Source organism: Heterocephalus glaber, unplaced genomic scaffold, assembly GCF_053883595.1.
Source record: "Heterocephalus glaber isolate CG9 unplaced genomic scaffold, H.glaber_assembly_v1.0 deba00001555, whole genome shotgun sequence".
NCBI classification, from domain to species: Eukaryota; Metazoa; Chordata; class Mammalia; order Rodentia; family Bathyergidae; genus Heterocephalus; species Heterocephalus glaber.
The window spans coordinates 17,480,705-17,495,885 of NW_028258346.1; the positions used below are offsets into that span (position 1 = coordinate 17,480,705).

Genomic DNA, 15,181 nt, shown 5'->3' on the forward strand with positions numbered 1-15,181 from the left:
CGCATTGTGCTTCACAGGTGTGCTGTATAAGAGTCACAGGTGTATTGGAGAAGACTCACTCTGTCGGATTACAAATGAATCTGACTTTTGAACATTCTCCCGGAAGGGACCTTGTTCGTAAATCAGGGACTGCTGTAACAATTTTGAGGATTAAGGGTCAGCTAGTCTGTGGAGTGGCTCAGCTTCCATTTGCTGCTGTTCTCAGGACTGGGCTGGGTTTTGTATCCACAGAGAAGTGTCCTTCTTGTCACTTCAAGGAGTGCCATCAGCACGACCTGTCACTGGTGTGCTTACTTGCCAAGCTGCTGTTTTTCGCTGTCCTTTGTCTGGCCCATCCTCAAAGTGGAGGGCGCCAGAGTTAGGAACTCTGCAAAACAGTTCTGCTTAGCAGAAGTATATTTGAGCTGAAGTGATTCTCTATTTAGAGTAAAAAATTACAATTAGAAGAACTGAATGGAAGGAAATGGGAAAATTAAGGAGTTTTCCAGTTATTTCCCAGGAAAGGATTTTAAAGGATATTTTTGATCAAAATTATCTTAAGGAGTTTCTAAGACGCTAACAGTATATAAGTTGCTTCTCATTCTCTCAGAATCATCCAAAAGAAATAAAGAGAACACTTCAACTTGTAAGAAACTAGAAATGTGAAAGCTCAACCCACAGTGCACAGGGGAGGAAGGTGACACGCAGAGAAAACGGCATGCAGGGGTGCAGACAGGTGCCAGAGAAAGAAGGCACACAGAAGAAATTAGAAAATGTGTAGAAAGTAGAAGAGGTAACAAAATTATTTATATATGTGATTGTTTTCAAGGAAAACTTAAAAAATGCCTCAGGGAAGGAAAGGGGAGACTCACACAAAAGTTTCTTGGTTGTGCCTGATCACCTTTTAAAAACAGGAATAATTTTTGCACTGTCTGGGCTGAGCCCAGCTTAAATCATCTACAGCTCACCATAAAGAAATTTCCTCAGAAGAAACATCTGACAGAAACATCCAACTTAGAAATAACATCCAGGCCCTAGTATAATGCTTGACATGTGATTACATTTTCCTAGGTGTTACGGCCTGTGTTTAATGTCCCACCGGCCTCATGCTATTTCAGAAATGGCTGAATCTACTGTGCTTCATGGGAGGGGTCTCAGCCCAGAGGCACCAGGATTAAGGGTGTGACTGCCGCCTGCCCTACATAGTCTGGATAAAAGGGGCAGGAAGATTCTGTCAAGGTTTCCTGTTGCTTTTGCTGCTTTCTGCTGCCATGCACTGTTGCCCCTCTGCCATGTGCCACCCTGCTTTGGAGCCAGCCAATTATGGACTGAAACTTCCACAAACAGTGAGCTAAATAAACCTTTCCTTTTAACTTTGGGTGTCAGGTATTTTATCTTAGCAATGAGAGAAAAGCTAACTTCTGGGTAACTTCTTGGTATTACACTAGTCAGCTCTCCCATTGCCACCACATGGTACCTGGCGCCCACAAGTTAAAGGAGGTGGTCTCATTAGGCTCATGGCTTCAGCGGACTCAGTGCTGACCTGAAGGCTCCAAGGCAGGAACCTCACGGTGAAGGGTGTGGTGGAACAAATCTGCTCAGCTCATGGGGGCTAGAGAGCAGCGAAGGGGACCAGATGGAGCACCAAGGTTACAGCTTCATGACCAGGAAGTGAGATCCGCTGATCCCCGGGGCAGCTCCCAAGCCAATCAGCTTGACACAGGCAGACTGCACCAGCACTGCTACCATCTGTCACTTTCTACCAGACAAAGGGGTTACTTTGAACATGTCTGGGTTATTTCCAAAGTTTGGAATTCTATGGCTGCTTATCACTACACACTCTAATATAAATTATTCCCTCTCCCAAAAGTAATTTCAGATGGCCAACACTCACTGAATTTGGAATCTTTCTGTAACTGTCACTGGCCATTCAGCATTTGATCTCGCTCCTTTGGCATGAGACTCCAGGCCTCCAGCACTTTCTAATTCCCGGGCGCACTTTGCGTCCTTGCTTTGCGCCACAACTCTGAAAATACTGTTTCCTGTGCTGAGCGACCTGCACCTGACCGCTGCCTCCTGAAATCATCCTCGCTCTGGAGACCAGCTCGATCCCAGCTTCTCACCAAGCTCGGTGCAAACCACGTGGGCAGGTGTATCACACACATATGCACATGTACATACACAGAAAAGTAACAAAAGACACAAAAGCACAGTGGTCAGTTTAAAAAAGTTATTTATTAAACAAGTTAAATACAACAAAAAGTACATATAAAAGTCCAAAATTATTGGATCCCTTTTGAAACATGTATTCTGGGAAGAAATCTTTGTCGATCTTTTCAATGATAAGAGAGATGATAAAAATTAAACACATGAAAAAATTGTTAAACAAATAACAAAGCATGTGGTAAATTCAGAAATAAAAGATACAGCCACAGAAACAGCTAAACTATGAAACCAAAATGTTTCACATGTGTTCGTAGGTGCCCCTGGTGACTCACGAGTGCTAAACCACGTCCTCAGGAAGAAGCGACGTTTAAACTCACCTTATTAAAGTATCTTACTTGGTGTTACACAGACCAGTTTTAGAAAGGGTATGTGTTTGGCATGTAAACTGTCCACTTTGTAGCAAAACATTTTATATATGAACATCATTTATATTTAGTGGAAGACGAAAGAAAACTCGTAATTTACATGTTCTGATTTGAGATAATTTGTGGATTTGGTAGTTCTGCTAAATTCCACCATCATAATCACCAAATGAACTATGAAAAGAATGATTCAGTTTTAAAAAACCTTCTAAAAATTTCCTTCCTTTAGGGTGAAAGGAAATACATTCTTTGCTCCTAAATTATGACACTGTTTCTATGGTTAACACAAAAATTAGTGCAGGAGGGAGGGAGGAGTCCTGGAGAAGAGCCTCTGTCTCGTCAGTAGTTCTGGGTGGGTGGGTTACACGGCACTCTCTGCAAAGTCGGTCACACTAATTGGTGGGCGCGCGTGTGGAAACCTAACGGCCCGCGTCTACCACAGGCTCTCAACCCTCACTGACGCCGGCAGAACGTGCGGAGACCAGGGATGCAGCGTGCTGCTGGTTCGGCATGAGGGCACTGGAGAGGAAGCCTTGTGTGTGTGGTGAGGTGTGGTGTGTGTGTGTGTAGGAGGAGACTAGGGAGGAAGTAGTTTATCCGGGATTGTGAACCACATTTCCGTGACTAGATCTCGACTGTAAACAATAAAAATTCAAGGTCTAAATGCTGCGCTGCTCTAGTGGCGGCAGCAGCACACCTCGCCTCCTCCCCACTTTCCGCCCGGAGGACAGGGCACGCACGCACGCACGCACGCACGCACGCACACGTTCGCATGCGCACTCCTGGCTCAGTCTGACAGCGAGGGGGAGCGCACAGACCTGCCGCTGGCGGGGCTGGAGAAGGCGAACGGCTCCTTGCCCTTCTCCCTGCTGTCGTGCTTGTGCTTGTGCTTGTGCTTGTGCTTGTGCTTCTTCTTCTTCCTCCTGTGCTCGTGGTGGTGGTGGTGGTGGTGCTCGCTGTGTTTGGAGGGGGACTCCTTGGAGAGCGCGGACAGTGGGGCCGCCGTCGCGGGGTGCGCACTCATCTCCAGAGGCACCTGCTCCTTACCTGCAGAGGAGAGACCCCGTCAGCCCCACCCGCGCGAGCATGAGGCCGAGGCCGGAGGAAGCTGAGGCAGTGCTGTGCCCTCGCCACTTCCGTTTGCAAAGGGACACGACCCCAAGGCAGAACCGTGGGCCATGGCTCTCACACCCCGATGGCCAGCTACCATCCGATGCTAATACAGCAAGTGCTGTGAGGAGACAGCAATTGCCTAGGGCCGCAGGTTAAAGCCACATTGCCAATGAAATCAGCTCCTTCCCGGGGAACCAGTCACACACAAGTAAATATGCTCTCCCGGGTCCTGGCAACAGGATCTTAGTGAAAACCCGACTTTTCTGTCGCTCTTTAACGGCAGAATTTCTGACGGGCGACAAGCAAGTGGCCTCTCTCAGAGGCTTCTGCCGACACGAGCTCCTCTTACCCCCCAACCCAGGCGTGGCGCAGCTGCCCTGCGCTGGTTCTCACACACCGAAGCAACGTCGCCCTGACGAGGTTAAAGCATCTGCACAGTTTAGGCTGTCACAACTGGTGGGGGAGAGAGGCTGCTGGGCCTCGTAGGGTGAGGCCAGGGGTGCCCCGAACGCCTTCAGGTTACAGCCCAGTGCCCTGCATCACAGCAGCGCCAGGCCAAGCGTCGGCGACCTCCAGCTGGGAAACCAAGCCCTGCTGCACGGACCCCACCGAGAGCCAAGCTGGGAAGGTCAGCGACTCGAGATTTGGCTGACCACTGGCCCAAGAAAGCCCTGGAACTCAGGGCACCAGTTTCAGAAAATGCTTAAATCCAAACTAAAAACAAAACAAAAAACACTTCACTAACATAGAGATCAATGCAGCAAAAAAAAATTTTAAAGTGACTTCTCAATACTAATTTTGATCCAAAGCAGCCCCCAAACCATGGTTTCAGGCACCGATCGCCAGACTTTTCAAACCCCTGCAGTGCGGCACAAGTCACAGTGACAACTGCGTGTCCAGAAGTTGGTCTTCTGGCCTCGTCTCCTACTCCTGCTCCGGCCACTCCAGGCCAGCCCTTCCGTAACAGTGTGCACGCGTGCATGTGAGTGTGTGAAATGTCATTCCCTATGCTTGGAAAGCCTTTCCTGACTTCTTGTCTGAGTCTCACATTTTTTTTCCCCAGCAGCAGGGGTCAAATTCAGGACCTTGCGCTTGCAAGGCAGGCACAGTGCCACTGAGCTAAATCCCTGGCCCTTCACATCTTCTAAGGAACATCAAAAATGATACAAGACCCAAGGAAAGGAGTGATGAACTGGACAGATCTCCACCCTCCCGGAGCTCCCAACCTAGGAAGGAAGAAAGGAACTCAGTGCATGGGAGTAACAGGAAGAAAAAACACGAGACAGGAGCACACAGGACTTCACTAGTCAGAAGCAAGAGGGTGAGGCAGGCTCTCCTGGAAGTAAGGGCAGAGCTGAGACTGGGGGGCGGGGGGCAGGAAGGAGGAACTGTTGGGTGCACAGTGATTCCAAGGGCAGCTTCGTCTCCTCTAGGACAGCGCCCTAAAATGACGACAAGGAGTCGGCCCTCCCTGCTCCCACAGTGTAACACAGACGAGGGAAGGAAGGGCAGGGATGAACTTGCCCACGATGCCCACACACATACTGCAGGGCTCCAGTCTGAGTCGGGCCTCTCCCTTCAGGCTGAGAGCTGTCTTTCTCATCTCTGTGCCCAGTGTGCAGCTCAGCACCAACCACCCGACAAAGCTCGTATTGTAACAATTTTATAGCTGTTGCTCTTCCAATTGGATGTCAGGTGAACTCAGTCCAAATAAAGGTAATTTGAAGGTCACTGATTGGGGGAGAGAGAAATAAAGCAGGAAAACTAGTAAGAGATCATGTATTCAATTGGCATTTATTGGCTGTTAAGACTTCCTTGTGTCAGACACTGTTCCAATATTTTAGAACAAATGAACAATGACAGAAAAGTTTCTGTTCTCCCAGATTATTCACATTTTATTCTCATAAAAGATTTTTCTATATTCTTGACTGCTTTCTGCAAAGCCAACACTAGTACTACTGCAAAATCGTAAATACACAGAAAAGCAGGCTTGAGAGCCTGTGTTTGTTGTGGTAATTGGTCCCTTGGGTTGGGGCGCAGCTCAATGGTAGAGGCTTGCTTAGCATCTTTTAGGCCCTAGGTGTGATGAGGGATGGGGGTGAGGAGGCGCTGGAGAGGGAAACAGGGCCAGAGGGAAGAGCAGGAACAGACAGAAGGGGAGGTGAACAGGGACCCAGACATTTTCAAGAGAAAAAACCTGACAGATTACTTGCGTTACAGTTTGAGTCAAATGGTGAGTTCCCAATATAAACAGAGGGAGCCACACCGAACGACACAGAACCAGGTAACAGCGAGAAGTCCAAGAGACTCCAAAGCCTGACGAACAATCCAACAGATGTCTGCAACGCTGTACAGGGGTCACTGTCTGCACCTTCGGCAGTCTGAGGCCCTTTTCTGTGCTGCGTGGTTGCCATCTGATCCTGCATAGCTGCCAAGCAACCTGGACTGGAAGAGCAAGGGACCCTACTGGACCTGTGGTTCCCGGCAGAGGGAGCGCCAGACGGAAAACTTGTGCTTGTGGGGTATTCCTTCCCAAAGAAGGCCTGCAAAGAAGACTGACAGCCCCTTCAAAAGCGAACCCCACCTCTTGTCTGAGATCCAACAGCTTGCTTGCCTTAGGGTACATTAATTACAAATCAAATTGCATCAAATTTAGTGGTTAGGTTCACTGTTGACCTTATGGAGAAATCTGATTCGGTTCTCCTTCTCCTCCAATTTGGTTTGTGACCAGAATCATGAAAAGAACTAAGTTTGGGAACCGAGGTACCACTGTAAAGGATGTAGTGGCCAACTATTATGTGGATTTTGCATGGACAGACTTAAAGGAACTGTTAAAAATAACACTCATGTTTGAGTTGTGAGGAAATATTTAATGGTATGAAAGAATTACCTTTAGAAATACCCTTTAGGTATAATACTTTTTGTCTGTTTGTTTTTGGTACCAGGGATCGAACTCAGGACCTTCCACTTTCGAGGCAGGCAGCAGCACCACTGAACTTAATCCCCGGCCCCTTCAGGTATAATACTATTACCATGGTTATGGCCTCTAAAATGCCTACCTTTTAGAGATACACAGTATACTACAAATACACTAAGATCTACTTCACAGTGGTTTGAAAGGGAAGATACGGGCCTGGCAAGCACAGCTGAAACCACAGAGGAGACACCGGGGTGAATATGCCAGTCAGACAGATCACAGCTTCCCGTAACAAAGTGCTGAGTGAAGAGGTCACATTAAGGAATTTGGCAGTGCCTGTGAAAATGCTAAATCTCCGTATTCTTCGATGCAGAAAGTTTGCTGGTGACGTCCAGCATCCCTACTGCGTGCCAATGTGCGCGGACACAGGGAGCGCGGGGACAGAGGAGTCAGCCCGGCCTGTGCTGTCCCCACCGAAGCCTCGGCTCTCAGTTCCTGTTCGTTACAGCCGCACACGTTTTTATTTGCCTTTTCACTGTCTTTCCTAAAAAACTTTTACCAGGTCTAATCCAAGGTAACACAAAGTCTGAGTTTGCTCCCAAGTGGACCCTATTTACAGTCAGATTTGGGACACGCATGCGTTTGCTTTCACTGTAGTGTAAGGAGGTCTCCCACCTACAGCATCTCTATCAAGAAGATGCGGACATCACCAGCCCCTGGACACAAACAGTCACAACACAATTTCAAATATCCCTTCAGGCATTTGTAAGATACTTCGAGCTCACCTAGACAGGAGGAATCACTCACTTTTTGACTAATGAAAGCCCTTCCAGTGACCTGAAATACAAATTTCTATTCCAGATAGCGGATGTATCAGAGGAACTCTACATAATTCAAAATACTGTACCTTTGATATTTCATGTTATACACAAAGAGCAAAAGAAATACTCAGTTTTGTTCTAGCCAACATAAAGTCTTTCCTGAAGACCTAATAAAGGTAGACAGGGCCAGGGATATAGCTCAATGGTGCCACACCTGCCTGGCAAGTACAAGGTTCTGAGTCCAATTCATGGTACTGAAAAAAAAAAAAAAGAAATAGCAAATAATCCCAATTCTACTAACTCCATTCACATTAGGTGTATGTCTAAAGTTAACACAAAACCTGAGGTTTCTGTGAGGGAAGGTATGAACTTTGTTCTCTGAATTCTTTAGATTGCTATAAAAAGTGAAACTGAACTACATCACTATAAATTAAGGATAAAAAGAATATAAGTCTGGTTTTCATACTGAGTTTCAAAAGAAAGAACTTTAGTGAGGGATTCCAAGCTTTAAAAAAATTGTTTTAATTTTTAAAAAAAGTTTGCAGCGTCAGAATTGTGTCCTCTTCCACCTTACGCTAGGCAGCTGCAGGGCTCTCCTCCTCTGGCTGCCCACCCTGCTGGCCCCAGGCTGCAGAGGGAAGAGGGAGCCACCCGGCCTCTGCGCATCATGAGAACACGACTCATCCGCACGTGGTCACGTCCCACGTACTCCCCGCTGTCACCTGCTGGGAGGGAAAACCCGGCGGGAGGGTGGGAAGGCCACTCAGCAGCTCTCAGCTCTCCCTCATACCCTGCCCTCCTGGCCCTCCCGGCCTGGCCAAGGGCAGCACAGTAGCCTCCCAGATGCAGCCAGGAGGCCACTGCAAAGCACAGGCCCAGGTACAGGCCTCGCAGGTGCATCTTCTTCAGGAAGAGCTGGAAATCAAGTTTTTGTGTGTGATCCCTTCACATCCGGCCAGTTAGTGCAAACATTTTTACAGGCCTTACTCAGACTGTCTAAAAAGAGGCCTCCTCTGGATGAGCTGGCCAGGGCCCCCAAAACCCACACGTGGCTTTCACCCTGAAACCCGCAGACTGCAAGAGGTCACAGGGGTCCCTCTCATGACCCCAGCTCTCAAGCCCTGAGTAGTGGCCACCTCCCAGGGACACCAGCTCCCAGGTGCAGGCAGGAGAAAGGAGCTGGCTTCTCTACCCACAACCCCCAGGAACCTTCCTGGGGCTGTCGGATGGCACTGTCCCGGCCCTCAGGCAACACTGTGCTGGGAGGAAGGCCTCTCGTGCAGGCGCTTAAAGCACTTGTGTGGAGGTGCTCCGGGTGAGCTATTTATCCAATATAAAAACGGTTATGAAAAACTAAGTTCAAATTTCCAACATTAATACACATAAGGTTTTCTACTACTGCTGCTGAACTGAAGATGTGCTCAGTGTCTTAGGTACTGAATACCATAAATGCACTTAAAGGAAATGATAAATGAAGGAATATATTCAAAATTACAGTTTGATGGAGCAGCCCACATAACTATTACGCATTTTGCCTCATGGTATAAGAGCATCCTACATGGACAGCAACGAAAGCTAAGATTTTCCTGCTTTCTATTCCCCAGCACTAATGCTCCATCTTTCTCTCCCCATTTTCTCACAGATGCCATAAGAGCTACAATACTGGGAAGAAAGACTGCAAAAAATCCTGAAAATGTGTTTTTAGAAGCAAAATTAAACAATGATACAAAAGCACATTGGAAAGCACAATTTGCTTCTACACAGGTTCATGTGCCAAATTTAGAAAATCCAAACATATATGTTCATATTCTTTTTGGAACAGGAATTGATCAGACTCTTAGAACACCAGACAGGAGTCATTTCATCAGAGGCAAGGAAGGCAGGCAGAACTATATCAAACTATATCCAAGAACTTTGAAGTTCAACAAGCTTTTTAATCTTTAAAAGTGTTGGGAATTCATGATTTTAACAAGTATAATAAGGCTGAAAAATATAAAACTCAAACCAAGAGAACACAGAACCCAGGGTGTAGCTCAGTGTGGGATCCTGGCTTAGCATGCATGAAGCCCTAGGTCCAACCCCCAGCACAGTAAGACAAAAAGCAAAAGCAAGAGAATACAAATCAGCAAGAGCCAAGACATTCGAACTCACTGATCGGAATAAAGGCCCAAGTCTCTGGCTCAAACGCATCCCATGAATCTCTGAGCAAAGGCACAGAGCAGACGAGGAACTAGAGACGAGCAGCAGCCTTGGGTCTCCCATGCGCATTTCCCAGGTGAGGCCCTTCCTTGGCTGCCACCCCATCCACCACCGCGACCCCAAGCTGCCTGAGTCCACACACAGCGAGCGCTTCTCTGTTTGCCTCAGGCAAAGCATGGTCTACACACATCTGGCCCTTGGTGGGAATTTCACCAGAGGCTCCTGGATGGGAAAGTCTAACTAATGACTTCTGGAAAAACTGTTCTTTAAAGATGACACTGCTTATGTATCATCTTGTTTCTCAAGCCCCATTCTTTCAAAACCTGAGGACTGACTCTCTGTCTCGTGGTAATTCATCAGCAGTGTTTATTCTTTATTTGATTATAATCTCTTTGTAAGCAACAGAGGAACAGAATAAGCAGATGATCATGTAAAACAGAACAGCTAACAAACACATCTGAACCAAATCACCTTCATAAACTTCAGCCTAATTAGTGTGGACTAACTTACAAGAGAAATACGTTAAATTTCTATCAAACAAATGAATCATCAAACACTGAGGCATAAGTGGTTGACTTTTTGTATTTTATAAAGGTGTAATGATAAGGTTTTGTGATTTTTATTGAAGTTAGCATTTGTCAGAATATTTAGAAATAACACTGTAAGAAAAGAGCAAAATGTTAATATAATGGTGACATATAATAGCATAATGAGGAATGATGTTTCCTTGTTTATTTTTGTTACCTCCAAGTTTTCTGTAACAGCAGTGCATTACTTTTGAAATAGAAAAGCTTTAAAACAGTCTTTAAATGTAGGTAACACAAATCAATGTATTGTAAAATAAGCAATTTCGAAGACTGATTTTTTTTTTTTTGGTACCAGGGATCGAACTCAGGTCTTCACGCTTGCGTAGCAGGTGGTGAAACCACTGAGCTAAATCCCCGGCCCAAAGACTGATATTTTTAAGCATTTTTAAAATTAATAAAGTAATGTCTATGAAGTTCGTTAAATTTATTCCTCAGTGGAAAACAAAACACAACAGAGCCAGGACAGAAAGGCAGTTCCCGAGCAAGTGAGCGAGTGGTACCTGCTCCCTTGCGTGCGAGGTCCAGGGCCCATGGGGGCTTCAGGGTCGGGGTGGGGGTGCCCTCGAAGCCTGGTGCACGTGGGGGCAGCAGGGCGGACCGGGCGCTGGCCGGGCGGAACTTCGGGAGCCCTGAAACCCAAACCAGAGAGAAGACAGCCATGTAGTGCTTTGTTTTCTAAAAGCAGAAAGCTGACAGGTGTTTACAAGTTAGCCTTAAAACAGGAATAGCTCAACCACAGCAAGACCACAGTAACAAAAAGAACACTATCATAAAACACAAAGGACCCGCCTGCTACGCAAGGGCAAAGACCCAAGTTCAATCCCCGGTACCCAAAAAAAAAAAACACGAAGGACTCCATCTGACTTGGCACTCTGTCGTGGGTCCTGGAAGTCACACCTGAGGACAACACACACGGAGCGAGGGGGACAGGAGCCTGCGTGGGGAGAAGTCTGCACGGCTAGCTGAACACGAAAATCAGACTCACTGCACGTGTTTTATTTTTTATGTGGAACTTTGCATAAAGTTTGCCTGCTCCCCCAAAACTCGATGAATTCCATTCTAAAATTCACTGAAAAATAGATCAAAATTTAGGGAGTACAGAAGAGTTCCATCACCAGTAGTTTCATAGCCAGCATAAGCAATGTCATTGCAGGGATTCAGAGGTCAGCATCGTCGAGGGAACCCCGTGTAACCTCTGCCTGTCTGCTGTGGAAGTGCTAGGGTCACTTACAAAAGCCCAGGAATTCCTCACCTATCAGTTTCCAAATGCACCTTAGGCCCACATTCTACCTGAGGCCAGTTCTCACATCCTGTCAGCTCTTCTTAAGATTACTGGACAGTAAAAAACAATCAAGGCCCCATAAATAAAATTCAAACAAAATGCCAGCAAACAAAAAGCAAACCAACCCGAGTAATGGGGACTTTATCATAATGTTATGTGTTAAACAGAATAATAAAAAAAAAAAATCCCACACTCAGATGTAAAAATCACAGACCTGGTATGACTGGGATTTGTAAAAAACAGAAAAGAAGAGGAGGGAAAGAGGTTGAAGAGGAAAAGAAAAATACACATCACAAAAAATGCACTCAAAAGTAAATCTGAAGTTATCATTTTGTAGTTAGTAAGAATTTTAAGTCATTATACTGAGGACAGTAAAAGTGTTATGGCAGATAATAAGGATGATAAATGAGAGTTAACAAAGTACACCTTATGTATCGATATGAATTTTAAAAATAATATTGAACTTCTCAGCCATAAAGAATGAGAAACTAGGGCCAGGGATTTAGCTCAGTGGTTCCACCGCCTGCCCCTCAAGCACAAGGACCCGAGTTCGATCCCTGGTACCAAAAAAAAAAAAAGAGAGAAACTAGAGACATTTATAGCTAAGTGGATGCACATTGAGGCCATACTCTTAAGTGAAATAAATGGGACACACGTGTTCTCTGGTGTGAAAAACTAAAAGTGTAAATAAGGATCAAAATGTATAATTGATATTGTGTCACAGGAAGAAAAGGTTTAAAGGAGCAGGGGAAGTGGGAGGGGCAGGGGAAAGGAAAGAAGGGAAAGGAAGAAAATATGAGAAAAGGAAAAAATGGAAACAAAGTCTTTGTAAACAGGGAAGGGTGGAGGGGGTGAAGGGAGGACAGGGGAATGGGGGAAAAATAAGAACCAAGATGCATCATGTAAAGGTACAAGATCCCAAGGAGGAACGTAACTGTATTTATACCTAAAACGTACCAATAAACTTAATGGAAAAAAATTTAAAAATAAAAATAATACTGAATTTGCAAGAAGGAAGTCACATTATCACTTTCATAAAATGCAAAAATCAAAAGCAAGTAAACATACAGAATCATAAACCTATGTGGTACACTAGAGAGAAGCAACAGAACGAAATTAAGAGAAAGCAAAGTCAAGACTGTTAGGTGCAGGGTGTAGCGGGAGAGGGGGACCAGGCCTAGTGCTCAGGGAGCATCCTGCGGGAGGACGACACCACAGGGATGCGCTGTACTGCTCTCCTTCACGGCTTCCTGAAAGTCCTATCAAAAACTTTATCTCCTCTTAGCAGTCAAGAAACGCTTCCAACTTAACACGAGCACAATCTCACCAGAAAGCATTACAGTAACAGCACGCAGCCAACAGTAATCTCAGCAAGAATACCTTTTAGTGGTTTCATTCTAAGAACACAACTGGACAGCAAAAGGAACAAGAGCTTTTGCATGAAGATATTCAGTGGACAATACCCACAACAAGCACACAGATGCAATCCTAAACGCTTAGCAACAGGAATTAACAAGGCAAACTGCGTGCGTCACCAGTACTGTCTCTGTGTTTCCACAAGAAAACACGAAGCCTCGGGAGCAGCACGCTGAAGTTCGCAACTGAAATACTACATGAACAAGTGTGCACAAGAGAAAATACTGTGCGGGCAGCACCAACCTCAGCAAAAACAATGTAAAATAAGTACAGTTACATTATTAAAAATAAACCAGATATAACCACATGTGTGCACAAACAAGAAATTAAAGCTATTATAAGGAATGTGATAAGTGGATTTTATAAAGACAAATTCAACAGTACACCAAATATTTAAAAAGGACCAAAATGAAACAGAAACCCAGAAGAAACGCTCTTCTGTTGCTGGCTCACGTCTGTGACGAGGGGCATGACCCACTGTGCCCGCTGCCCACATGCGTACCCTCAGGCTGCCCCTCGCCGCAGCCCCCTACCCGGCGTGGACGGCCTCTCCAGCATGCTCAGGTGGTGGGAGATGAAGGCCTGGCTGTCGTGAACGGTGTCCATGTCTACCTCCTCCTCGTCTTGAGAGCTGGAGAACTGGAGAGAGAAGAGAGGGGCCGTCACATCTCTGCGCCCGGCTCTGGGTGGGAGGGAGCCACGGAACACCCCACGCCACCGTCCAAAAGGAGTAAGGCCATGTGGTGCGGCCTCCCAAGGAAGCTGATCAAAGATCCCTGAGTCGAGGTGGCAACTAAAGTCTGCTCCTACACGGTGAGAAGCGGAGCTGTGGAGGGACTGCGACGTGCACAGTTCCTTCCCGAACAGGGGAGAGATGGGCGAGAAGGGAAGCCAGTGGCTGGAGCTCCTCAGCCGGGCCTCGGTAGCCCCGCACATTCCTGCTCGGAGAAACCACTGGGAGATTCCAGAGCGCTGAGAACACAGGCCTGAGCTGGATCGTTTACTCTGAGGTTGAGTTTGACTGTACTGCTATCCTCCTCCTTCTCCAGGGTCTGCCCCGGCTCTCGGGTACCCCAGAGGTGTACCAGCCCTCCTCTTCACCCCGAGGAGGAGCGGACACACTACATGAGCTTCCTTGGCAAGCTGTTCCTCCCTGCGGCAATACTAAAGACCAAAATTAGGATCCACAAGGCAGCTGACACCCGGGAGCTATTGAGAGCTATTCTGACCATGCAGATTAGAGCATGCTCAGTAACCAAGGGTTATCAGCAATGGGCTTTCAAAACTTAACCTTTTCCTGTCCGTCTCCCGTTCTCTCTGGGGAAAAGGGAAATATTCAGGTGAACTTCTAGAGCAGTGATGGCGAACCTTTTAGAGCTTACAATGAAAACAAACAGCCTGCTGTGGCACGCGTGCCATAGGTTTGCCACCACTGTTCTAGAGCTTTTCCAAAAGAACGTTATCTCTCTGTGTTACTTTCTCCTCATATCTTGAAGGGTGAATGTGGATAAATTAACATACATGGACAAGAATTATCAACATTTATTTTTACAGATTTAGAAATATTTAGATTAGAAAGGGCTCTCTAATTAGACTTTGTATCTGTGCAAGGCTTTTTTATTTTTATCTAAACTCTAGGATATGTTTTGCATTTATAATAATTGGGTTTCAGAAAATTTAGACAAATATGTAAATTTTAAAATGGTCATTATTAATTATTATAAAAAAATTAGTTTTAACCCTGTTAAAAAACACCAGTAGAGAATTGCTAGGCAGGTAATCTGGTCTAATTATTGGTGAAAAATGAAACTTGATGTGTCACAGACATTTTGTCATCAATGAGAAAACTGTTTCTAGAAAACTTTCTTTTTTTTTGGTACCGGGGATCGAACTCAGGACCTTGTGTTTGCGAGGCAGGCAGCGGCAGCGGCACCGAGCTACATCCCCAGCCCTGGAAAACTTTCTTTATAGTGAAATGGTTAACATGTATCCTGTGAGTTTGTTTACAAAAAGTCTGCCGGTTTCATAGCACTGTACCATGCACCCAGTTTTTACTTATCTTCACTCAACAAGCATTTATCAGCCACAGGCTAGGATTTGCACAGAGGGAAGGTTGAAAGGGCAGCGCTGTGTCCAAACAGTGTGGCCTCGATGCCCTGACAAGATGGCAAGAGCAGTAGCTAGCACTCTGATCACAGGAGGGGAGAGTGGCCGGCAATGCACACGCTTAGGTCAGTGATGCAGCTGACTACAACAGCCAGTTACACACAGCTGTCAGC

At 46.1% G+C, this 15,181-nt stretch overlaps 1 protein-coding gene across 12 annotated transcripts in view; it reads right to left on the minus strand.

The window, feature by feature from the left end:
• The window catches only part of Taf2 (TATA-box binding protein associated factor 2), a 105,842-nt gene that overhangs the window by 30,488 nt on the left and 60,173 nt on the right, over window positions 1–15,181 (minus strand). For 11 of the 12 annotated variants that reach the window (XR_015442930.1, XR_015442929.1, XR_015442924.1 and 8 more), the window contains exons 24-26: window positions 13,436–13,541; window positions 10,705–10,833; window positions 3,386–3,614 (exon numbers count right to left, since the gene is read on the minus strand). Coding sequence is in view for 1 of the 12 variants with exons in the window: in XM_087190732.1 (XP_087046858.1) it covers window positions 3,355–3,614; window positions 10,705–10,833; window positions 13,436–13,541 (495 nt within the window). In the remaining 11 variants the exon portion in view is untranslated. Of the gene's footprint in view, window positions 1–2,195; window positions 3,615–10,704; window positions 10,834–13,435; window positions 13,542–15,181 lie in introns of those variants that run through there. The other variant, XM_087190732.1, reaches the window with a different exon arrangement.